At 47.0% G+C, this 25063-nt stretch overlaps 1 protein-coding gene and 1 long non-coding RNA gene across 3 annotated transcripts in view; one reads left to right on the plus strand and one right to left on the minus strand.

The window, feature by feature from the left end:
• The window catches only part of SLC6A8 (solute carrier family 6 member 8), a 36914-nt gene extending 18417 nt beyond the window's left edge, over window positions 1-18497 (plus strand). For both annotated transcript variants that reach the window (XM_081844537.1, XM_081844536.1), the window contains exons 8-13: window positions 2826-2938; window positions 3107-3244; window positions 5726-5828; window positions 8821-8921; window positions 11191-11361; window positions 12671-18497. In XM_081844537.1, coding sequence (XP_081700663.1) covers window positions 2826-2938; window positions 3107-3244; window positions 5726-5828; window positions 8821-8921; window positions 11191-11361; window positions 12671-12814 — 770 coding nt within the window. In that variant the 3' untranslated portion in view covers window positions 12815-18497. The remainder of the gene's footprint in view (window positions 1-2825; window positions 2939-3106; window positions 3245-5725; window positions 5829-8820; window positions 8922-11190; window positions 11362-12670) is intronic.
• LOC309331974 lies at window positions 16377-21478 on the minus strand. Its single transcript, XR_014152022.1, has 2 exons — window positions 16515-21478; window positions 16377-16454 (listed from the first exon to the last, which is right to left on the minus strand). It is a non-coding gene; the product is annotated as an uncharacterized lncRNA (long non-coding RNA).
• Between the last annotated feature and the right edge of the window lie 3585 nt (window positions 21479-25063).

Genomic DNA, 25063 nt, shown 5'->3' on the forward strand with positions numbered 1-25063 from the left:
GACACTATAATTCTGTTGATGCAACCTAAAATATCAGCTTTTTTCTTTTCTTTTCTTTTTTGCACTGCTGCATCACACTGTTGACTCACGTTAAGCTTGTGGTCTACTAAGACCCCCAGATCCTTTTCACGTGTACTATTAGCAAGCCAGGTGCCCCCCATATTACATTTGTGCACCCGGTTATTCCTGCCTAAGTGCACAACCTTACATTTGGCCCTACTGAAATTCATTTTGTTACTTTTGGCCCAGTTCTTCAATCTGTTAAGGTCGCATTGAATCCTCATTCTGTCTTCTTTGGCATTAGCTACCTGCTAGTTTGGGGGTCATCTGCAAATTTGATGAGCATCCCCTCAGTTCCATTATCCAAGTCATTTATAAAGACATTGAACAACAACCAGCTCAGGACAGAACCCTGTGGCACCTCACTTGTCACTTTTTTCCAGGATGATGAGGAGGCATTAATGAGTACTATTTGGGTTTTATCAGTCTCCCAGCAATGAATCCACCTAACAGTTACCTCGTCTAGCCCGCATTTTACTAGCTTTTCCACAAGAGTATTCTGGGGGACTTTGTCAAAATTGTTACTGAAATCAAGATACACTGCATCCACAGCATTCCCCTGATACACCTAGCTTGTAAATCTATTTTTTAAAAAAGAAATGAGATTTGTCCGGCATGACTTGTTTTCAAGAAACCTGTGCTGGATTTTACTAATCACAGCATCCTTTTCTAAGTGCTCACACCCCTCCTCTAATCTGCAGGGACCTCACCTGTTCTCCAGGAATTCTCAAAGATTATAGACAGAGCCTCTGAGATTACAAGCTCTTTTAGTGCCCTTGGGTGCAGCTCATCAGGCCCTGGAGATCTGAATTCGTTCAAAGTAGCAAGGTGTTCCCTTAGCACCTCTTTTCCTATCTTGGGCTGCAGCTTCCTTCTTGTGTCGTTTATTCTGTTATCACCAAGTTGGGCACTGCTTTCCTTTTGGGTGAAGACAGAGGCAAAGTAGGTGTTGAGCAGTTTTGCCTTCTCTCTTTGGCTGGACTCCAGCTCTCATCATGCCCATCTAGCATTGCCAATGGTCAGGGATGATGGAAATTGGAGTCTACCAATGTTTGGAGAGCCACTGGTCTCCCATGCCTGTATTAAAACATGTTTGGAGAGCTAGTGCTGTGTAAACTCTGAACAACAACTAACCTCTAGTAAAAGGTAGCTTATATTCTGCACTGCTGCTGGTTTTAGTTAGCACATAGTTTAGAAGTCTTCACCTTCTCGTGTGTTTTTTTTCCTCCGCTAAGAAAACATTTCAACCTGAATGTTACTCGATAGAGTTCTAGGACACCAATCACAGGAAACCCCTTTAGATTCCTTTGATTTGTGGCTACTGGAGATGGAAATGCACTTAATTATATGAAGATACCAAAAGAGCAGAGATTCTTTTAAACTGGAGGAAATGAGTTAGAGGATCTTCTTCATATCTCTTTATTTATCCAGTTTATGATCTGATGCAGAAATAATAACAAAAAGGGTTTGTTGCATATGACCTGTCCAACTTAGGTTTGAATTTATTTATGTTGTGAATGGGATTAATATTTTGTCCATGTATAAAGTACTCTTGTTGTTTTGGCTTTGCTGCTGTTAAATCTAGGTATGGATTTACTGTATATCATTTTTCTTCATGGCCAATTACAAAAGTAGGAATTTAAGTGTTTTGGTTAATTTGATATCTCTCCCCCCCCCACCCATCATTTTATATACACTTATTTGTGTTGCTTTTAAAGATGCTGTTTGTGAGTATTTCTTTTGTCTTATCAGTGATAAAACACCATGCTTGGTATTCAACTAAGTTTTGCTCAGACCAGGCATGTTGAAATTAATGGACCTAACTTAGTCATGTTCATTCATTTCATTGTGTCTCCTCTGAGTAAACCATAGTTGAATGCCATTTCACGCTTTGATAGTCCAATTTGGTAAATTTATGATTGATTGATTGATTGATTGATTGATAGATTGATTGATTGATTGATACTGTGTTCCAAGAAAAGCAAAATTCTGGGACTTCTGCAGATTTATATTGGCTTATTTTGCATAACGGATGGTTAGACCCTGCTTGTCATGAGAAGGGCAAAAAGCTACATAGCAATCTGAATAATGGTACTTTTCCTCCACCCTTCCCTCTTTCTAGTTCGCAGTATCTTAGTATGTGCTGCCCACATCCTTCAAAGCCCATAAGGGCTTGAAACTGGTTTTGTTTTGAGGGAGGAAGATGAATGCTGAGATCCTTTGGATGCTGAATGTGAAAGCCAAAGCCCACTCCAGCACTTGCATTGCACAACAATAAAACTGTGTAGGAATAACCAAGACTGCCTGAACTCAGCAGCCATCGAATTCTGGTTTGATGCCAATGTAGTAGGTCCAATAAATTATTCAAGTCAATCATGCATAATTTGCTCCACATCAAACCAGAGGAGAACCAGAAAGCCGTGTAGAGCTCTGAGCCCTTGGCAGCTGGAGTGGCCACCTCATTTCTGCAGCCCTGGTAACTAGAGGCTTGCTTTATTGTTACTAAATGTGTGCCAGACATTTATAGAGATGGACTTCTGCCCTAGGTGCCAACATCAGTGCTTGCATGGGGTATGTGTGACTGAGGCTGGTAGTCAACACTAGTTCTACTCAGAGTAAACCCATTGAAGTTAATGGGCATCACTAACTAAGGTTCCTTAATGTCACTGTGTCCACTCTTGGTTGAATACAGCCCCAACATCCCTTAATGGGTCCACATGTTCCAGCATTCTAAGATTGTCTCTTCCTTCCTCCCCTCTTCCCAGGGCCTGGCCTGGCATTCATCGCGTACCCACGAGCTGTCACTCTGATGCCTGTCGCTCCACTCTGGGCTGCCCTCTTTTTCTTCATGCTGCTGCTCTTGGGCTTGGATAGCCAGGTGAGAGTTTGGGGGCGGGGAGGGCAAGGCGGGAAGTAGCCAAGAAGCAGAGTGTTTTCATGAAGGAGGAGGGGAGGGCAAAGCAAGCACATTGCCCGACATCTTACTATTTTCCTTCCTTCTTTCTCCAATCGCCTTGCTTTTATATCTCACTCCCCACCTTCACAGTTCGTGGGCGTTGAAGGCTTTATCACTGGTATCCTGGATTTCTTCCCAGCCGCCTACACCTTCCGATTCCAGCGAGAGGTCATTGTGGCTGTCTCCTGTGCTGTCTGCTTCTTCCTTGAGCTGTCCATGGTGACCGAGGTATAATACAACAGAGGACCTCCCTCACTGTGACCTTCTCCCTGCACAAGCATCACTGGAATGAATGAGGAGGACTTGGTGCAGGAGATTTTGTTTATGTAGAAGATTTATACCCCACCTTTCTATCAAAGATCCTCAAGGCGATTTACAATCCATTGCAATAAGATTTGTGCACACACACATATCTCCTAAAATCTACATAGCCCTGGCAGTCCTGAGCTTTCCTTTGCTCTGCTCTCCCAGGGCAGCTGGAACAGAGTGTTCCTTTCTGGAAGGATAGGAGGAAAGAAGCTCCCTGCTGCTTCTCCCTCTCTGGCTGATGTGTGGTGCTGATGTTTCCTTTGCCCTGGTGTTCTTCCAGGGGAGCAGAGAATGCAGCTTCCTAGTTGCCCTTGGTCTCAAGTGCTCAGTAGATTGTATTCCATCATCCCTTAATGGCACCCAAAATCTGTGGTCCAAGGCTGCTAATATTGTTGCTAGTAAATTTGGGCTCCTCCTGCTGCTGTCACAGTCAGATCTAGAATACAAGCAAAGCAAAAAAAAGTGTAGTAAAATTTTAATTGCCAATTATTCCTACACACATGCTAGAACAGAACAAAGCAAAAAGATGCATTGATATGGCTTTCAGGCTAGAAAGATTTGAGTCTCTGTTGTTCTACTTGCTGGCAGAGTGGCTGCAATCTGCCTACAAGACTTTAGATCTGAGTTATGTAACAGTTCAGGTTTAGTGAAGCTTATTTTGCAATGCATCTCAGGACTTACGTGGAATCCAATTGTTGCTGAAGTCTCGTAAGAAGCCCGGCTTAACCTAACAGAGCATGTTCTGCAAGGCCTTAATTTCCAAAAAGGGATCTATAGGGGCTCCACTCAGTCTAGGTGTTTCTCAGTTATTGTTTTGATGACTGTACACAGCAGCTGAGGTGACTTTACCTTGATCTATTAAGGCTGGCTCACCTTGTGTGCCATTGTCCAAAATAGACTAATGGGGAGCTACGCGAAAGTATAAGTGACCTGACAAAGAGATCTCATTGCAAAGCAGGAAAGGGGTTGGCTTTACGGTCAGAGAGTACAGGCAGATCTGGCAGTGAATAGCTGTCAGCTGAGGTCAGAAAAAAATTGACACAAGATCCTGGAGCTGCCCAGGGCCTCATGCTCCCTCTTCACGCCCCTGCCTGATTAAGTAGCTTATCAAGGGCCTCTGCTATGCCTTTGTTGCCACAACTGCACCTGCCAGCTGTCCTTTGCTTAAGTGTGCAAACAGATGGGCTTAGAATCAATGGCCGCTGTGCTCTAGAAGTGCACTCACCACTTCTGGTGGCTGTTGGGTGTACCTATTTCTTTTCAGAACCAGGCCCAAGGAAAACTGTTCAGTGAGTTGGGAGCAACTGGCTGTGCACAGTACTGATTGTCTGGTGTCTTAGACATCGCAATACCACTTCCCTCTCACCTGGGCAATTTTTGAACTTAAAAAAAACTGATCTGAGCTTTAAAAAAATAAATATTAAAGCAGAGTGCTGCACAAACATTTAATTTCAAATATATACAGGTTATGCTTAATTTAAAAAAATTAATAAATGGTGGACAGCCCACCTGAACCATTGGCAATAAGGCTGCAGTCCTAACCTGCTTACCTTGGAGCAAGCCCTGTTAAATTCAGTAGGACATACTTCTGAAAGACATGGTATGGGTTGCACTGCAATTCGGTGTTTGAAGCAGAGGCAGTTATGTCTGTTAAGTGCAGCAAGAAGGTGGCCGCTCCTATTTTTAGGCACAAACCCTCTGCTATGAGATTCCTGAACTGTGTGCCAGAGCACATTAATTGTAATCAGAGCACATGACTGCGGGTGAGGTGAGGCTCGAAAGACTAAGCCATCAGGTCAGCTGCAACAAGCACCCTGTGATCATGTGGGCAGGGAGTCCTTTATTGACAGTCTTCCCTTGGTGCCCGTATTTGGGCAGTGACATCACCCTGAAGAAAGGAGTAAGGACAAGCTGGGATTCCCAGATGCAGCCGTCCTGCAGCCCCTGACAGGTGCAGGGGAATCCCAGAAGCACCACTGGTGCCACAGGATGTGCGCACATGGCGGGAGGGTGCACAATTTATATTCACCACCTCAGGCCTCTGACAGGCCTACCTTCTCTTGCCACAGACCCCTTTGCCTGTGGGCCAGCCATCCTCTTCAGCATCTGCCTCCCCACACTGCTGTTCTTCCTTTCTCCACTCCTTGCTGTCCCTAAGCAGGAGAAGGGGGTTCCCAAAAGCAGTGCCAGGAAAAGAAGCGCTGCTCCTGCTCTGGAGAAATAAGCTGCCCTGAACCACTGCTAAGAAGTAAGGCTGACCCCCTAGTTAGAAGAATGGAGGTGCTTCAGGAATGTTGAAGGGAGGTGTGGGATGGTAGGAGCCAGGTGCTGGGAACAAGAAGCCATTGGATAAGCATTTTGTGGTGCCCTGTGAACCTCACACCCAGGCCCTCCACACAGGGGGGTATGTATGTCTTCCAGCTATTTGATTACTACTCGGCAAGTGGCACGACCCTTCTCTGGCAGGCCTTCTGGGAGTGCATAGCAGTCGGCTGGGTTTACGGTAAGATCAAGTTGTGTCCCTGTTTGGAAGAGTGGGGGGAACTCAATTGGCTAAACAGAGAAGCAGTCGCAAATGTTGACACTGCATGCTGGTCCCCCAGAATGCCAGCTGGTCGTCACAGATGTGTACAGGCTGCACTCTGGATAAATTGGAGAAAATGTTTCTAGTCTTCTTGGGTGAAGAGGGAGACCACTGTTGCGTTTAAGATGGGTGCCACCTTTGGAGAGTGGCTCAATTACTATTTGTAGCAAACACCGGGCAGCATACAGAACACAACCTGCTACCTTCACAGAATTCCCAGAGTGATTTAACACTCTATTATTTTCCCCAGAGAACTCTGAGAATTGTAGCTCTGAGAGGGGAATAGGGGTCTCCTAACTACACTCGGCACCCTTAACAAACTACAGTTCCCAGGATTCTGTTCCTAGTGACACAATGCTGCTTTAAATGCACAGTGTAGACGGGACCTCAAACTGCATGTGGCCAGGGCAGACTCATGTTTTTAAACATAAATGTTTTCTGTTGGCTTGTGGGGAATTGAGTCTGTGTGTCACTGAGCCTTTCCACCTGCCTTATCCCCACCTGGCACTGTTTTCCAGATGGGGAGAGGGAAAGAACCTCTGGGGAATAAACTGCAGGGATATGAGGGCCAGATCAGGAGTGAGACTCAGCACTGCTTGGGTGTTGGAAGTCACAGACGCCCAACATACTTTGCAAGTGAAAGGAGGATGTTTTAATCTGATTTTAAAACAAAAACAAAAAACACTGTTGGCCAGAATGCTCATTTGTATTACAAATTATTCTCTTCAGCTTTCTGTCTTGTATTTCATTTTATTTATTGCATTTATATGGCACCTTTCCTCCAGGGAGCTTTTGCCTGCAGTGTGCAAGAGACACAAAGGGATTTAGGACTGATGTGTGAAAATGCCCTTTCAATTTGCACCAAGGGAGCCAACAACCATGGAGTGGTGTAATTTGTTTACATGGTCAACACTATGACAGCCTTGGTTTGAAACAGCAGGCAAAATGTCAGTCTAGCAAATATATGGCACAAGGTCACTTGCCACAGATTTAAAGCAAGGGCAGCCAATGCTGTGTCCTCCAGGTGATCTTTGGCTCCCGTCTGGCTGGAGCTGATGTCCAACAATGTCTGCAAGGTGCCATGTTAGCTAAAAGGTAAAGGGACCCCTGACCGTTAGGTCCAGTCGCAGGCAACTCTGGGGTTGCGGTGCTCATCTCGCTTTATTGGCCAGGGAGCCGGTGTACAGCTTCCGGGTCATGTGGCCAGCATGACTAAGCCGCTTCTGGCGAACCAGAGCAGTGCACGGAAACACCGTTTACCTTCCCGCCGGAGCGGTACCTATTTATCTACTTGCACTTTGACGTGCTTTCGAACTGCTAGGTTGGCAGGAGCTGGGACCGAGCAATGGGAGCTCACCCCAGTGCGGGGATTCAAACCACTGACCTCCTGATCAGCAAGCCCTAGGCTCTGTGGTTTAACCCACAGTGCCACCCGCATCCCTACTCCTGCTCTAAGGGTTGGTCTCATGCTAGAACTGTTCCTGGACTTTAGACTGCCAGTGGGGCAAGCGGAAGGTCCCATGGCTGGATGCGTGTGGGGAAATACCCACGGATAGCTAGCTTGGCAAAGAAAAGGGCAGACTACCATTCTTCTCCTTGCAAGTGTGTTTACTCCTTTGTAAAATATATGAGGGAGCATTTCATCATCAACCCCACCCACATCTGGAGCCTAAAACAACCCAGGAACCGTTTCCCCGCATGTTCTGCTGCTCATTTGGGCTGGCTTTAACCACTGGCAGAGGAAGGGGGTGTGGGGGGTGCGGTCTGCCCCAGATGTCATCCCTGAGGGGGGTAACATCACCACCCCACCCCCAAGTGCACAGCATGTGTACCGATCCAGGTGCCGGAGCAGCTAGCTCCACCTCTGGCTAACACACACCTAAACTCCCTTACATATTTCACAGTCTGAGTGGCTGAAAAGCAACAAAAGAGTGGATTTCACAAAAGGCCCACTTCACACTCCAGTGCAAAGGGAAAACACTAAGCACCTTTCCCCCACATAAACAATACCTCATGCCATAGGTGTCAACTCTCTGGGGCCCTGGGTGCCCAAGTACCCACAGAATTCCCCATGAAAGGGCTGGGCACCCACAATTTTTGGTGCCAGGGCCATGCACGCTGCAGGGCACCCACAGTCGTGGGGCCAAGCTGCACACTTCAGCCATCATAGTTAGAAGCACAGTGGGGCAGTTAAAAGGGGCTGAATGGTAACTATTCCACATGAACATGCTCACTTAGTGATTGTGTGTTCAAGGTCAGGGTTAGCATTGTTCTGGCTTAATGGGTCGGGAGCAAAACGAGGTGTGACCTTGTGTGTGCAGCAAATGTGGGCAAAAGTTGAAACTGGCATGTTTTGTTCTGCCCCATCCCCAGTCATAGGTGTCTCTACTTCCCTTTCCTCTCTGGGCTCCTGGGCAGAGCTGTGCCCTTGAAAGGTTCCTGTTTTATCTGTAGCAACTAGGAGAGGGAGGAGGGAGGAGCAGGCGAGCAGGGCTGCCTACGTGGGGCCAAGGGCTTTCCAAGAGGCTCCAGGAGGGGTTGGAACAAAGAATCATAAACCTTTGCTCCATCTCAAAGAGGCAGCATTTCCCTTAAGACAGCCTTTCGCAACCTGTGGGTCCCCAGATGTTGTTGAACTACAACTCCCATCACCCCTAGCTAGCAAGGACAGAGCTCAGGGATGATGGGAGTTGTAGTCCAACAACATCTGGGGACCCACAAGTTGAGAACCGCTGCAAGAGGTTGAGGAGGTTGGCTGAGGAGCTACAGCAGGAGAGGGCTATTCCCTCCTGCTCTCCCATCGACCCCTGACCAGCTGCTGTGGGAAGCAAGATGCTGGCCTGGACAGTCCTTTGTTCTGAGCCAGCAGGGCTCTTGCTATGCTCTCATGCGCTCTCCCAACTTCCGCCAGGTGCCGATCGTTTCATGGATGACATTGCCTGCATGATTGGCTACCGGCCCTCCCTGTGGATGAAGTGGTGCTGGATGTTCCTGACTCCTCTCATCTGCCTGGTAATACTCCAGGGTGGGATTCTAAGGGGGGAGAGTGGTGTGGGCCGTGGATACAAGGACATCTCTTGGGCGCCAGTATAAAAGCTCTTCATGTTCCTAGCTCAACTGTTCCCCAGTAGGATTTCTGGGCCTTAAACTGGTGGGTGACAGGCAGAAATCCAGCAGGAAAAGATTCACCTGTGTGTGAATCTGGCTGCCACTAAAGACACACAGGAAGGGACATATCGGGAGCTGCCTCGTACTCAGGTCCATTGGTCCATGTAGCTCAGCTTGTCTGCACTGACAGGCAGCAGCTTTCCAGGGTTTCAGACAAGGAACATTCTCAGCCCTACCAGGAGATGCTGGAGATTGAACCTGAGATCTTCTGCATGGAAATCAAATGCTCTGTCCCTGAACTACAGTCTGCCTGCAAGTCAGGTGGCCGTCCTGTTCCTGAGCAAAAGCACTGAATCATTAGGGGAGAAATGCAACAGGTGACACTTTTGCAGCTCAGAGCAGAGTCGCTGCCTTTTTTTGCTAACCCTGCTCACATTTTTAGCAGCAGCCAGGCACACACAGAGAGAGGTTTAGTGGCTCAAACTTTTCCAGGCATAACGATAAGTGGTAGGAAAATGGGCAAAGCTGAGGAGGCAAAAAAGATGTGTGTGGCATGACACACACAAATGGTGCTTCAGGGATGCAAGACTGGGCAAAAACATTTTGATGCCTGAAGCAGAAAACCCAAAATGACACATTTTCCTTCCTATTAATTAAGCTGCTGCAAAATCCCCTGGGGAAGTTCACCTGCAGAAAACTCACTGACATTACCAGGAATTACTGTGATCTTCTGCCACTCCTTTTCAACAGACAGAGACTGGTGCACTCAAACTTCCCAAGGGATTGCTAAGGAGGGAGAAGGTGAATGCACCATTTTGGATCTTCTCTCTCTGGCATTCACATGTCATGGAATGACAACTGCATGACGCATTTGGCCTGCTTTGCCTGCCTCCCCCTCTGCTGCCCCTAATTGCACCCAAAGTCTTCTGTTGGAGGTGGTTGCCTCACCTTCCTAGGTCATGGGGAAGCCAACTCCAGACAAAAAATATTTGCATCTTCTCCGTAGTCCCATTGGCAGCTAAATGTAGAGCTACAGCTGTTTTCAAGCAGGAGAGTGCTCTGCATTCTCCTCTCAGAATCTGTCCCCATAGAACCACATGTGCCCAATTCTTGCTCTCTTTCTCTGCCCCACCAACACCACCACTTCAGATGTTTCCCCCACCTGGTGCCACTGCTGATTTGGGTTGTCAGGTTATGGAGCTTAGGAGCTAAAGGGTGGTGCCAAGAGGTGAGGCCTGGTGGAATGAGGTACAGCCTGGTGAGGGTGGGTAATGACACCTAGTGGGTCATAAGGCAGTGCCTGGCTGTGCCCAGTGGGTCAGGACTGCAGCCTCACATGAGGGTGGGAGAACCAAAGTTCTCATCTCATCAAAATATTGATGCTTCACACCTGAAATCTAAGAACCCTTACCGGTGAGGTAATGGCTGCTAGACTTCTACAGATTCCAAACAGATTCCATACAAATGTAACATTGACAGAGAGGCGAGGTGTGAGTTCTTGTTCACAGAGGCTGGGCAGACATCATGACAGATCTGACAAGCAACATCTGTAGAGGTGCCCTGGAACCTAGCAGAGAACTGGGTTCAAATTCCAGCTCAGCTGTGGCTCTTGGCCTTCCTTCATGCCTGCGAAACGGGAATATTAAATCTGTCCCAATACACTTTGCCTCCTGCAAGTGGTAAACATAGGTCTGCACACTCAGGCATCCACACTTATATAGTGCACTCTCAAAGGATCACATTGAATGCTCCCAATCGCTTTCCATACTCAGGTGCTGCTGCTGTTGTGAGCAGCTTTTTGCAGCTGGAAAACCTGCTTATATCAACAGTTGTGACAGCAAGCAGCCACTGTCCACAAAGTAAGGTCACCCAAAGGAAGTGGCTGCAATCTTGGGTGCCTCCCGTGTGTCTGATTGGGTATGTAGAGCTGTGTGAGCCATGATGGCAAAAACCCCATGTGTGGACACCTTAGAGAACAACTTGAATGCTCCCTAGAGATAGATCCATTCACCAGAACATGGTCAAAATGTTAAAGAGGGATACCAACATTTTCATTCTAAGCAAGAAAAGAAAGGAAAACTGAAAGGTTTGGAGGGGAGGTGGGGTTACAAACCTGACTGCACCAGACAACCACTTGATACCTCTCAAACCCCCCTTCCCCCCACTTTTCCAGGGCGTCTTTCTCTTCAATGTTGCCTACTACAAGCCATTGATCTACAACAACAGCTACGTCTACCCCTGGTGGGGAGAAGCCATCGGCTGGTGCTTCGCACTATCCTCCATGCTGTGTGTCCCTCTTACTGCTCTCTACAAGCTCATCCGTGCCAAGGGGACACTGGCTGAGGTGAGGCTCCTTCCCAGATCTCCAGAATGGAAGAGACCCAGGATTCCCAGGTTCAAATGGGGGGGGGGGTGAGCCTGGAGGGTGAACATCCCACACCATGACCAGGGGTGTGCCAGGGGGCAATGCATGCTGAAGCACTCTAGCCCATGAGGATTGCAGACATGTGCTGAAGCCATGCATGCTTCAACGCCCACCTGCCCCAGTGTGCAGCAGCCATGAGTTGTGCCAGAAGGGCCCCTGCCCCTTGCCAGCAGACCCTGTTGAGCGCTGACTGTGGAGGGCTCCTGATTTCTTTGGGTCGCTGCTCCCCTGCTCCTATAGTGACTTGTCTAGGTCAGTGATCTGATCAGTTTGCAGAGGCTACTATGGCCACAGCCTGCAGCCAGCCCTCTCCTTTCCTCCTTTGGTGCCCCCCCCCCCAGCTCCTCCCTCCTGAGATGCTTCTCAGCAGCCGTGGCTTAGACGTGCCGTGCTGCCTGGGCTGCTTGCTGATCTGATACCGTCAGTGAGAGTCCTACAGACATGCTGGTGCTTGTTTCGTTTAGAGAATTTGAGGCACTTCTTAGGCACATGGAGCCTTCTCAGTTCACTTAGTGCATTGCCCTTTCACCCAGATCTAGCCAGGCTAGTTTTATTTTTCGGTGCTTCTGCCATTTTTAGCACAATAGCTGTAAGATGCAAAAATAGAAGGGAAGTGTAAGCTTGGAAAAACATCCCATTGCCACCCACTTGCCTGCCTGCCCGTCCATTTTGTCAAAGGCAGATCTGGAGAATCGTCTTAAGGCTGTAGAGAGACAAATATCAAATTAAAGCATATAAACAGAAAAGTAGTAGTTTTGACATTGAATGGCTCAAAAAAAAACTCAACCAAAAAAAGAAAAATACTGAGAAGGGATACTGCAGGGATTGCTGCCACTGTAACAATTTGCTCTGAGAGCTCTGGCTTGAGTTGAAGTTACTTTGAGTCTTCTGTAGCTGTTCACTCTTCTGCTGACATGATAGGGAAAGTACAGAAAACTTCCAACTTCTGCAAAGTTAAGAGAAAATGTAAGCACAGTGTGTTTAAGGTTAGGTGTTGGTGGTGGGAAGGGCCAAAGAAGAGAGCAGCACTGCTGAAGCCTTGGCCATCCTTTGAGATGACAGAGTGTACGTGAATGCCATGTCAGGTTAGTGTTCTGCTGGGGGCATTGGCTATGAGGCTGTCAATGTCTCTAGTAGTAAAGGGCACAGAGAATGTATTATGTGCAAAAAAGCATGCATTTGTTGAGTTTATACAGGTCTTCACTGTCTGTTTCTCTCCACTCAACAGCGCTGGCACCACCTCACCCAGCCGATCTGGGGGTTGCACCATCTGGAATACAAGGTGCCTGAATCAGAATTTGGCGTTCTGACCACCTTGACTCCTGCCTCCGATGGGGGCAGCAAGGCAGTCATCCTGGAGAGCGTCATGTGACCAATGCTCGCCCACTCTTCTCCCACAACAAGAGACGCCCTTTCTTTGTGCCACTCAACCCCTGGCTGCCATTGGAGGGGAGGGGAGGGAGGGATACAGTTCACCTGCCATGTGTGGAATGGGGGGCGGCACTCCCTGCTTGTTGGGGGGAAAGGTATTGCTGGTTCTTTATTCACTTCCCACCTCCTCCTCTCAGGGGCCAGAATGAAGCCCGACTGGGCGAGAGGGAGAGCCAGCCCCTCAGATCTCTGAGTGGAGGGTGGGGGTCCTAAAGGCCATAGGGGTGGGGGGTGGGGGAGGGAAGTGGGGGGGAGAGAGAGCCTTAGATTTACATTTTTTAAAAAAAGAAAAGTTATTTTTTAAAGATAAAATATTTTAAATTTCTATATATGCATTATATATCTCTTACCTATCTATATTTAGCCAAACACACAGGAGGGAGAATTCCCTCCCACCCAAAGGGATCCAGAAGTCCTGGAATTTTATTCCCAGAGCTCTCTGGGATCTTAACGGGTTAGATGCAGGACGCCTGGGTTCCACTCCTGCTCTGTGAGAGGAGACAGTCAAAAGAAGCAGGAAGGGGTTAAAAAGGGGTGCTGTGGACCAGGACACTTGGGTGCGACCCACAGTGGCAAGTGGGGGAGCCATATCCAGCAGCTTGGGGTGAGCAGCTGGGTCCCTGTTGCGTTGAGGTGGGAAACGTACCCCTCCCTGCCTCCAATGGCCTGTGTGGAATAGCCCTGCTGTCCCCACAGGGAGGCAAGGCATAATGTCTGCCCTCCTTGAGCCCACTTCCTTGACCAGTCACAGTGTTACGGGAAGCCCATTCCTCTGCCCCAACAGAAGCGTTTTGTAAAGCAGCCAGCTGCAACCAGGCCCTTGGGCTGAGGTTTACAGTGCACAAAGGAACTCTTTTATGCCCCTGACTTCTCCCATGCATTAAGCCCAGGTGCACAGAACTGCTCTCAGATATACCAGCATCTGATTCAGAAGCAAACCCAGGCATAATCTCTGCCACAGGATGGCATAAATCTTTGGAGCGCTTTGTGGGAAACTGTGTTTAATAGCATTAGAAAGTTTCCTCAAACTCACTCTGAGGTATTGCCAACCCCTCTGTCTTCCCCTGCAAAGAACAAACCCCTTTCCTAAATTTCTGGCCTTCTGCAGGTTCCCAACACCTCCTAAAGCTCCCTGCTGTTAAGTCACTCTATTATTCTGACATGGCAGACTGATCAAGGGGAAAGTGCAGCAGGCCTCAGCCTCTAGACTCCCTCACGTGCTACATTTCTGGGGCATACACCTAAAAATGTAAAGTCTGAACCTGACAGACAGGTGTTTGCAAACTTGGGTACCATTTAGGTACAATGGTCAAGGCACTGGGATTGGCTGCGTACACTTGCTGGCTGCTCCAGGTTCACTGTTTGGGTCATTCATGTGACAACTAGGGGGGTCCCTTTTTGAGGTTCAGATGTGCTCTCAAATAGTGGAAACCCACGTTCATTGGTGCCCACACAGCTGATTGGCGGGAACAGCATGTCGACCGTGGGAGGCAGAGGTTCTCGATGGCCAACATTTGTGCAGGTGCCCCACCCCTTGCGCCAGTGTATCTTAAGGAGTGCTGGGGCAGTCAAGACTCTGAAATCCAACTTGTGAAATGATTTGTGGGAATTGTCTTCCTGATTGCTGGAGTGGGGTGGGGTGGGACAACATGTGGAATTCTCCCTTAACTTAGATAAGGAACCCAGGTGTCCTGTGTGTCCAAGTCAAGATTATACTCAAAATCCCTTAACCCTGCCTGACAGGATCTGACCAGTTTCCTGTCTCTGAAACAAGTAGCTGGTATCCCTCTATGCTTAGCTTCTCCTCCCACACTCCCTCAAAAAAAATATGTTTGCTACGCTTTTAATTTGCACATTTTCTATGACAGAGTAAGAGATAGTATATGTGTGTGTGAGAGAGTGATAAACTCACATACTTATACATATATCTCAAACAAGCATAACTGTAACAGTACAAAAAGCTTCTCGCGTGTATATTTTTAATGGAAGCACTTATAAAAGAAAGAGAAATATCTAATTTTCTTAATATTTCTGCAGGTTGTAAAAATAAGCAGAGACAAAGAGAGAGAAATCACAGAATTTTATTTTGTGACAAAATTATAAATATTATGTCTATATTTGTTTCATAAATACATACATATAAATATATATATATATATATAATGAGATTAAATTGCATAACAAGCCAACCTCATGCTACAGGGGATTGGGGTGTTTGGAAATTGTAGCGGGGGGGGGGGGTTGTGTGGAGTGGGTGGGGGAGGGATGTCAGTGTAGCAAATAACAGTGGGGGAGGAAATGTGGCCAGGATTATGAGGGTTACACTGTGTTCGCTGCACTAGCCAAGACTTGAGTGATTTGTTCCATTCTCTGCTGCGTGTAGCTTGCTTTGTCTACACTCCTAATGTATAACGTGCACTTAATGTGTTAACTGATACTTCACAGAATAGGTACCACCTCCTAGCATGACAAAATTCCTGCACAGAAAGCTAAACAGAGCCTCCATGGTCACATGCTGTATACCTTTAAGTTGCACACTCTGAGGAACAGAGGAGGGATGTTGTCTTCATGAGCAGCCTGTGAGCATCTCAAGGGCATCTGCCTGCCATCTGTTGAAAACAGAATGCTGGACTAAGGTGGACCTGAGGTCCAATCCAGCAGAACTCAAGTGGTTATGCTTTCTTTCAAGCAAGAAAAAGCATGCAATGTTCTTGTGGACCACATCTGACAAGTCACACGCAGAGACATACCTACAGGTCACTTAAATTGGCCCTTGCCCAGGGGGGCAAAATTCACACCTGTTGACTCTGCCTCAGAGTGCCTAGGAGCCCCCCTGCCCATCTGCCCACTCCCTGGGCCACCCCTTCATTACTCTGGGCAGCCGGCCATGGCATGTCGACTCCTCAGGGTGGCTCGGTGGACCTCTTTGCCAAGGGTGCAAGGGAGCCTCGGAACGCCTCTGATTACACGTGTTTCATCTTGCTGGGTTCACAGCAGAATACAGTACCAGTTGTTACACATGACATTCTACATGCAAGTTGCTTACAATTTCTTTCCTGAAATGTGCAGGAGATTTGCCAACATAACAAATTTGCCAATTCTTAACAAAATGCTCTTTAACACCAGCAAATTTTATTTGGGCAAGCGCTTTGGAAAACCTTCTCCACCTCCTCCTCTATCAAGTTGTTTGCTTTTAAACTTCTGCTGATTATGGAATTCTCAGTTGTTTAATCACATGCCTTTTGAATGATTCGTTTTAAATATATTTGCATGTTACCAAAATCTCAATATAGGTGCCTTTTTGAGATGTGTATTGCATTGTAAGTATAAGATCTGTGACTCCCTGTTCTAATGAAAGCTCATATTTTAATGCTTTCCTCTATCATTTCCTATTATGGCACAGCATCAGAGCCAAAATAGCCTCAAAAGACATGTGCTGTTTGTTCTCAGTCCCAGCAACCAAAATCTGCCCTCAGCACCTAAAATTAAACCTTACAATCCTATTTCTTATGCTTATGGCTGCTCAGGTTCAACAACCTTTATTAACATGGACTCCCATTCTGCATTTTGCACACACTTGCCTATATGAATTCTTACAACAGCATCTTTTCAATATTTTAAATGTTTTTGCATGCACACACAACCACATAAACTTTAGTCTGAGCACTGTATAAGTGGGGTAGAATTTGTTTTTGGTTTTTTTTAATTATTCTACCACCACTCCTCAAATGGAAACAATAGCTTCTCTCCCTGCCCCCATTCCCCAGTAATTATTGGAAGAGGAAGCCTTCATGCATTGCTAACTGGCTACAAAATGCAAATCTTTCAAAACACTCTGTATGGGAAGAAGAGGGAATATTGTATTAAGAAACACAAATTTAAATAACAAAGGGGCTCACTCAGCAGTGAACACCACCTTGGAATGGAACTAGGTGCTGGTGCAGAACTGGTTGGATCTCGAGAGTTGTTTGGACATTTCCAGGAGATACTTCAGATTCTCTCCGCCCACCCCACTGTCCTACCAGCAAGACTGTTGATTATTTCTTTCTGAGGAATCTTGCATGCCCCCTGGTCCAGCCCTACTCTCTCTGCAGGTGTTAAAACATCTTGCCACAGATTGCTCTGGGTGTTAACCCAACAGTTGCTGGGACTCTGTAGACACCTTGTGCTTTCTGAGTCATATTCTGCTGCTAATGACCAAGGTTCCTAGCATAGGACATTGGGAAATAATCAATAGATGGGAGTTATCATTCTTAATCAGTTTGGGCCAGCTGAAGATTGGGTCATGCTCCATGCTATGGTCCATCCTTCCTGGTCCCTACCTCCTGCCTATGTACATTGCACTTTGGGTAAGGGGATCAGGGACAACTTCTTTTCCCAGCTGGAAGAGGCACCAAATTGTAGGTTTGTACAGCTCTGGGCTATGTACTGGTTTTTGGTTGGGGCTGAGCTTTTCACCTGACCTAGGAGCTGCATATCCTTTGCCAAACACCCCTCCCCCTTGTAACGGCTCTTGTCGGTTCTTCATCTCTCCCCTGTTACTGCTTAGCTATGTAACACAGCCTCTCCTGTTCATCTCCTGAAAACAACCTCTGCCCCACCCCACGCTGCAAGTAACAACTAACCCTTTGATAAAGCAGATGGAAGTCCTGGGATTCCTGATGGATGGAAGGGCTGAAATCTGGCCAGATTTTTCTTCATTTTTCAAAGGCCATTAGCTTCTGGCACAGATTGCCAAAGTGGGGCCATTGATTTCCTGTCTGTCCCAGACCAAAACAAACCACCTTTCCTAAGTGATGATAAATGCAACTGCCTTACTCATGTAATGATTGGAGAGGAATTTGCTGGCCTATGCTAATGATCTAAATAGTCTCTTTTTGCTTTTGATCGCAAGACTACAGACCACTTTTTCTGACATTCTGAGCTATTGCACAGTATTTTTACACTCCTTTGTGTTTCCCTTACAAATTTGCAAGCCAGAGCAAAGGCAATAGGGCCCAAGAACCCAGTGTTTTCAACTCTTGAATGGCTGGGGATGGGGAATGTCAACATGGTTTAGGAGGTGAGAAGTTGTTTTGCTAACAATGGTTAGTTCTGAGGATGAAATAACTGCTGTGCTCTTTAAGCCTGAGAATGCCAACCAGTTCCACCAGTTCCAGTTTCCATAATAACTGTGAGAGTTATTTCCCTTGCAACTGGGCCCAAAATTAGGGATTTTCCAAACACCACCACCTCTTCCTGCTGCTGCTGCCATCATTAAGATGTTCCAGATCTGTGAACGTGCCAAGTGTCTGCCCAGCATCCTCCTGCAAATTGAGGGGCGAGTGGCTATCAGAAGTCTCATCTGCTCAGGGCCAGGTTTCACTGGGAGAGCAACTGTTCCATCTTCTTGCATGCACACTCACGCCTGCATTGCCAGAGCCGTGGGAGAACCCAAACACAGTCTTCCAGGGTTTCAGCTTTAAGTCCACCAGTGTTGTCTCAATGCCAGTGTTGTCTCAGACCTTCTCCTTCGCTTCCTACCCCTCAAGTCCTGCCCAGTGCAGGTTATATACTGTCTGTGATTTTTTTGTGCTAACTTTATCATGGAACATAGCAATAAAAGGAACCACCCTGATCTTCCAGCTGAATGTGTCTTTGTTTATTGTGGGGAGCTCGGGTTGGGGGAAAGAGGGAGGAATTCTGCTCATAAACCCACCAGTTCCCTTGTTGAGTTATGAACAGAATTTTTCACACACACACAGCACCCAGCCAATCAAAATTCTGCATGCAGGGAACTCAAAAGGCTGCTCAAAATGGAGGCTATAGATATCTATAACATGAGATACAGTTTTCACCACTTCAAGACAAAGCTTTGGAGAGAGAGATTTGTAGTAACAGGGAAGGTGTGAGGAAGGGAGAGCAGGTGATGGCCACGCCAGGGAAGATCACTTGGGAAGCATAAAGGAGTGGTCAAGAAGCAGGACTATGAGGACTCTGGCTCTGAACCTTGGACCCCAGATATTTGCACCACCTTTTCTCCAAGGAGTTTGAGGCATATACAGTACATAGCTCTTTCCCCCATCAGCTCTTTGTTTTGTTTTTTAGTTCTCACAATAGCCACGAGGGGTAGGTTAGACCAAGAGAGAGTGACTGGCTCAATGTCACCCAGTCACCTTCATGGCTCAGTGTGGATTTGAACCCTGGTACTCCAGGTTCCAGTCCGGCACTCTATAACCATTATGCCACATTGTATGTCAAGGTCTCCAGGGTGTTGGAAGCAAAGGGAAAGCTTGGCTGTTTGCCTCAGGGCCCATCCCTGGCCTTCTCTTCTTTGGAAAGTTTGAAACAACCCAACTTTCCCTACCTGTTGCAGTCTCTCTCTCTGATAGAGAGTGAGTCAGAAGCCATCGCCAATGTAGGTAGAAGTAGTCTCTTCTTCTTTGGTGATCACTCATAGCCGAGTAAGATTGTCTTCCATAAACACGGTTTTAACAATGAGTACATAAGTGACTGTGGAGGCCAATTCTGGATCCACATGTCCTTCCATGGTGGGGACATTGGTTTCTGGGCAGGAGTTGATCATGGTGTGGATTTGCCAAGCATGCCTTCCTCTTAGCACGTTTCTCCCTTGCGTCCCGAGTTTGAGTGTCTTCAAAGCCCAGGACGCCTTTGGTAAAGGCTGTTCTCCAACTGGAGCGTTCACAGGCCAGTGTTTCCCAGTTGTCAGTGTTTATACTACATATTTTAAGATTTGCCTTGAGACAGTCTTCAAATCTCTTTTGTTGACCACCAGCATTATGCTTTCCATTTTTAAGTTCGGAATAGAGTAGTTGTTTTGGAAGACGAATCCTACAAGGAAGATCAGTTAGGAGACACATTAAAGTGTGTGTGTGCTTTATTTTTTGAAGTAGGCCATGAGCCCCAGAAGCCCTGGAAATCCTACAAAGAAAGGCCCAGAAGTACTACACAACTGGAGTCAACCCAAGGTCTCAGCAGGACCAGAACACCATTACCTGTACTTTTATTGACTAGCCCAGCTCTCTCTCACATACAGGATTTGGGCCAGTTGCTGCCAGGTAGGCTTAGATCTGGAACTTTTCACTTTAGAAAAGGACAAGGGCTGCTGGTGTCAGAAGTGAGCCAGCAATAAATCACACAGAGCAAGTGAAGTTAACTCTTTATCAGAAGAAACAGGATCTGCTCAGGAGTGCCAGGCTAATGAGCACAACCACTCTTCTTTGGAAGGTTGCCTGCTTTTCCACAGATGCCTAAGTCTCCTCCCCTCCCACATTTTGAGACGCCTGACTTTGCTCCTCCCGCTTCATGCCCTTCCCTAGCCCTGGGAGACCAGTGGGGAGGGGAGCGTGTTGCAGTAGGAGGGAGCAGTGGACGAGGGGTCTAGGCTTGCCCCCAAAATGTTCCCAGTAAATTAGAGTATTACAGTATTAAAGCCTGGTGCCTCCTTCACAAAGTCTGGGAATCTTCTGCCCGGTTTAGAGAGGGAGGTGCAATGCTCCAACGGGATCCAAGAGCTCTTCCACAACCTTCCCAAAGCCCACCTGGCAGGAGGGCTGCAGCATCCTGTCAGAGGCCGGGTGCCTCCTTCCCAAAGCCCTGGAAGCTTCTGCTCAACTTAGAGAGGGAGGTGCAATGCATACACACGGGACATCACACATGCGACATCACCCCCTCAAGTTGGTGCCACTGGGCCTCATTGTTCCTCTGTGAAAAAGTTTCACTGCACACCATTGGGAGGGGGACGCACCCATGCTTCTGCACCAGCCTAACTCATCTTTGCCTCTTGATCTCTCTTGTCCCCCCCCCTCCTGCTCCAGCTTCTGCTTCTGCACCTGGGCTTCTCTCTGCCACAATCTCTCCCTTCTCACTAAGCCCTGTTGCCTCTTCAGCTTCTGCCACCTCCTCCTCCCAATCTTCTCCCTCTGTCCACTCATCCTCGGCCTCCAGGGTGTCAGGGCCAATTTGTATGGTAGCCCAAATCTTTAGGTCTTATGTGTTTATGCGCTTACCTTAGATTTTAATCTTTAAGCTGTTATTGTACACTGCTTAAAATGTATATTTTATTCTTGTGGAAGCTGTCCCAGTTGTGCTTTTCGAGCTGGTCTTTGACCGTAATAAATCATGATGATGACCCCTGGGGGTTCCCAAGCTGGTGCCTCCCACCATTCCTCTGCATCCAAACAGCCCATGACATCTGGCACCTGTTTGAATATATTTGCATAAATCATGAGGACTAGCACCTTCCATATTTCACACATGCAAGAGCTTTCAGAGCAGGTGATTTAAACTGCCAAACTACAAATCCATGAGAAATTACTGAAAAAACTCCAGCACCATTAAAAGCAGACTATGGGGAGGGTAAGTTCAAAGGAAGTTTCCTAGTGGATTGTACCCCTACATGGAAGGAATAGAGCTCAGGGAAAGAAAGAGGGGAAATTATTGCCATGGAAATTTGTGTGTGATTAAAAATGGGTCCCTTTCTTCTTACACAGAACAGTAAGTCCTCAGGGAGCAAAGCCTGGCAACGGGGTGCCGACTTGAATAAAATATTGGAGGGGCCCAGGTAAGCCCTGTCCCACATAACTGATCACATGACGCAGCGCACACCCACCATTTGAATGGCAATGCCCATCAACAGGGGGGATGGGACGGCTTCCTCAAATATTTGATTGGTGGGGCCTCTTTCCTTGGAGGTTTTCAAGCAGAGGTTGGGTGGCCTCCTGTCATGAATGCTTTAGTTGAGATTCTTGCATTGCAGGGGGTTGGACTAGATGACCCTTGCAACCCTACAATTCTGTGATGGGACCTCGGCCCCTGGGAGCTGGCTCCTATGTCTGGCAAGATCAACTGGGCCCTACACACGAGTCAAAATACTTGGCCAAGGCAGTGTGGAGTTTAGCAAGGGCAGAGCCTATTGATTATTGTGCAGGGATGTTGTCAATGGCAAAGAACCATCAGCCTCTTGGGCTGCACTGAGCAAGTTCTACTAATTTATTTATTCTTCTTTTAAAGACACAGATACCAAGTTTCGTAGCTAAGGCCTCTTTGGCTCTCAAACTGACACCCCACCCTTTGTCCCCACCACCTCCAGGGCTGGAATTCTTGAAACCATAAACAGATTGGGGATGCTTATTCTGTTTCTCCATGAAGCCAGGGAGTGCGAGAGAGAAAAGAGAGTAGCTTGGCGCTCAGGAAGACATCCTGCTCCGGCAGCCAAAGCTCTGTCTCCACTCTGCCTCAGCTTCCCCACGGCCAAGATTGGCAGATGAAACAGACGCCGCGGCAGCAGGATGAAGAGAGGCAGGCCAAGGGAAAGGCTGGCTCAGAAAGAGCAGCCAAAAGGCCAACTGCTCAGGCCTGCCCCCCAATTCTCACTGAGGCCTATATCACAGCCACTGGCCCATCTTTTTGGCAAGGATTCCTTGGCTTTAAAATCCCCATGCCAAACAGGAGTTCAAGAGGTAAACCTGCCCATACCTGTTGCATTCTGTGCTGGGATTGTTTTGGGGGGGGGGGGAGAACTATGAGGAATGGCACTCCTCCAAAGATCAGGAGAATATGGGGGTGGGAAAGCAGCATAAGGAAGTAAAATAAGATTAGCATATAGACTGGCACAAAAGTGGTTTCCAGGCTGGATTTCAACGCGTCAGTACAAGTGTGACCTGAAACAAAGTGCTGCCATGGATCCACACCGTCTGCCAACCGGAAGGCTGATGTTCAGGGTTCCAGGCAGCCAGCAATGCCCTTCCAAGCCACAAAGGACTGGAGGCCACCAACGTCTCTTCTCAGCCCCTTTTCCTTTTCCTGCTGACAGTTAACACTGTGTAACTGGTACAGGCAGTGGAGCATGCTCAGTCCTGGATTTCTTACAAATTATTGTTTTGTGGGGGTTTTTGTTTGCCCCATTCAGGTTGTTGTTCTTAATGTTTTGTTATTCTGCGTACCTTGAGATTCAACCCAAACATGCAGAGGGTGGTGGCTTCCTATGGGCAAGGAACATGTCTGGATGCGATGGAGGTTTCTGTAGCCACGAAAGACCAAAAACTCTTATTACTCCAAACCTTTCAAGCTTCTGCAGAAGCAAAATATGTGCATTTCCTGAAGTATACTTTTATAATTAGGGATGTATTCCAAAAGTATCCTTGGAGCTCTTCCAGGTGACAGGTCTATCAAGCATTCATCCTGATTCACTTGCACAAAGCTTATGCAGAGATTAGACAATGTGTGCTCTGTATTGAACATTTATTCTGATTCATATGCAGGGCTGTTTTATAACAATGAGCATTCATCCCAATTTGTTTGTGGGGTATTTATATGTCTTCCCATTAAACATTCATTTACCACACACTTTTCACTGCATGTCCCCAGCACATTTCTGACTGCAAAAGGCCTGTTGTCGTTTTAAAGAATAATTGTTGTGCCTTTGGCACCAAGAGTGCGTTATTCACCTTAATTTCACAAACCTTAATTTCCAGTATGTGTTTAAATGGCTCACACAAAATAGTGACAGGCTGGAGGCATCCCTTGACTCTGGAGTCAAGACAGAGCTGGATAAAGGATTTAGAAGCAAGCACTTGGTGCACCACCATTGACAATTTGGTTTAAGAAAGCTGTATGCAGAGCTCTGTCACAAATCTCACTTGCTATCACCTGAAAGTGCTTCGAGGGGTGCAGAGCTGAAGATTCTGCAGCTGGCTTTTATCACTTATTTGAATAATCATCAGGAAAAGAACTTTCTCTCTCCTAGCCCTGAGTTCACTTGGAAATATTTTCTTGACCTAGGTGCTCATCCTGTTATTTTGAGGTTTTTGTATGCTGTTCTCTCGCTTCCACCCCTTTAACAGCTCTCTGATGGATCCCCTATTATCTGTGTGCTCTTTATGTATACTTTCCCTACTCTGTACCAGTGGCTCAATTTTTATCCTGTTTTATTAAGATGTAAACTTTAATTTAAAAGAGTGAGGGATTGCAAGGCTCTTGGCATGGGCAAGACCCACAGGTAGAGATCCTTAACTGGTGAGGGGGCAGGGGAGAAACAGTGGGCACCAACTAAATGATGCTTTATGGGCCACTCAGACACTTTTATGGACCTCTCTCACTTCCTCATCCCTACTTGTGGATTGGGGAAACTGCCATCTCCAGTCATTGATGGGCTACAAGCCCCATCATCCTTGACTATTGCCTGCACTGGGAATAGGGGCTGATGGAATCTGAAATCCAATGACATCTCAAGGGTACCACAGGTTCTCCAGCCCTGCCTCCCAATCTAGTTTGCTTACTCTACATAAAAGAGGGGGGAACAGGGAAGCATTATCACTTTGTGCTGAGTTCAACGCTGAAATAGCTGCATAGTTACAGGCCTCCAGGACTCTGGCATTTGCTCTACTTGATCAACTCCCAGCACAAGGCATATAAATCAAGAGCTGCCAGACTATAAGCACTTCCTCATGCCTCTCCCTGCATCCCTAGACAAAGGCAGGGCATGGAATTTTGTTTCTTGCTCCAAAACTCAAGTTACTAGCCTTCATGGTTACAAAATGTCTTAAAACTGTAAATATCCCACATTTTAAAATTTCAGGACACACTCTAGGTAGCACAGGCTACATACTAGTTTTAAGACAGAGATCCTTAGGCCTACTACTTCCCAGGCAGAAAAGCTTTAAACAGCATGTGTTAATCATAGCATGCCCATCTGTGGGTGTTTGTCTTGCTAAGTGTAAATGCAAATACAATTAAGAAACCACCCTAAATATCCTTGCAGAAGCTTACGAAAAGCTTGGCCTATCACTCAACATCCAAAAAACCAAAGTGCTGCACCAACAAGTACAAAATAACCCCTCTGCAGCACCACAAATCCAATCCAACTCAATGGTGTAACGTTGGAAAATGTCAATCACTTCTCCTAACTAGGCAGTTATCTTTCTACAGGGGCCAACATTGATGCAGAAATCCAGCATCACCTGAGCTCTGCGAGTGTGGCTTTCTCCCAATTGAAGTGCAGAGTGTTTGAGGACTGGGACATTTGCAGGGAAACCAAAATGCTTGTTTACAAAGCTATTGTACTACCAACCTCACTATATGTTTGTGAAACACCGAACACTTATAAATGCCATCTCCAATTCCTCAAAAGATTTCATCAATGGTGTCTCCGAAAAATTTTACACATCACTTGGGAAGATCAGTGTACTGG

The sequence above is a fragment of the Podarcis erhardii genome (genome assembly GCF_964252035.2).
Source record: "Podarcis erhardii genome assembly, chromosome: 17".
NCBI lineage: Eukaryota > Metazoa > Chordata > Lepidosauria > Squamata > Lacertidae > Podarcis > Podarcis erhardii.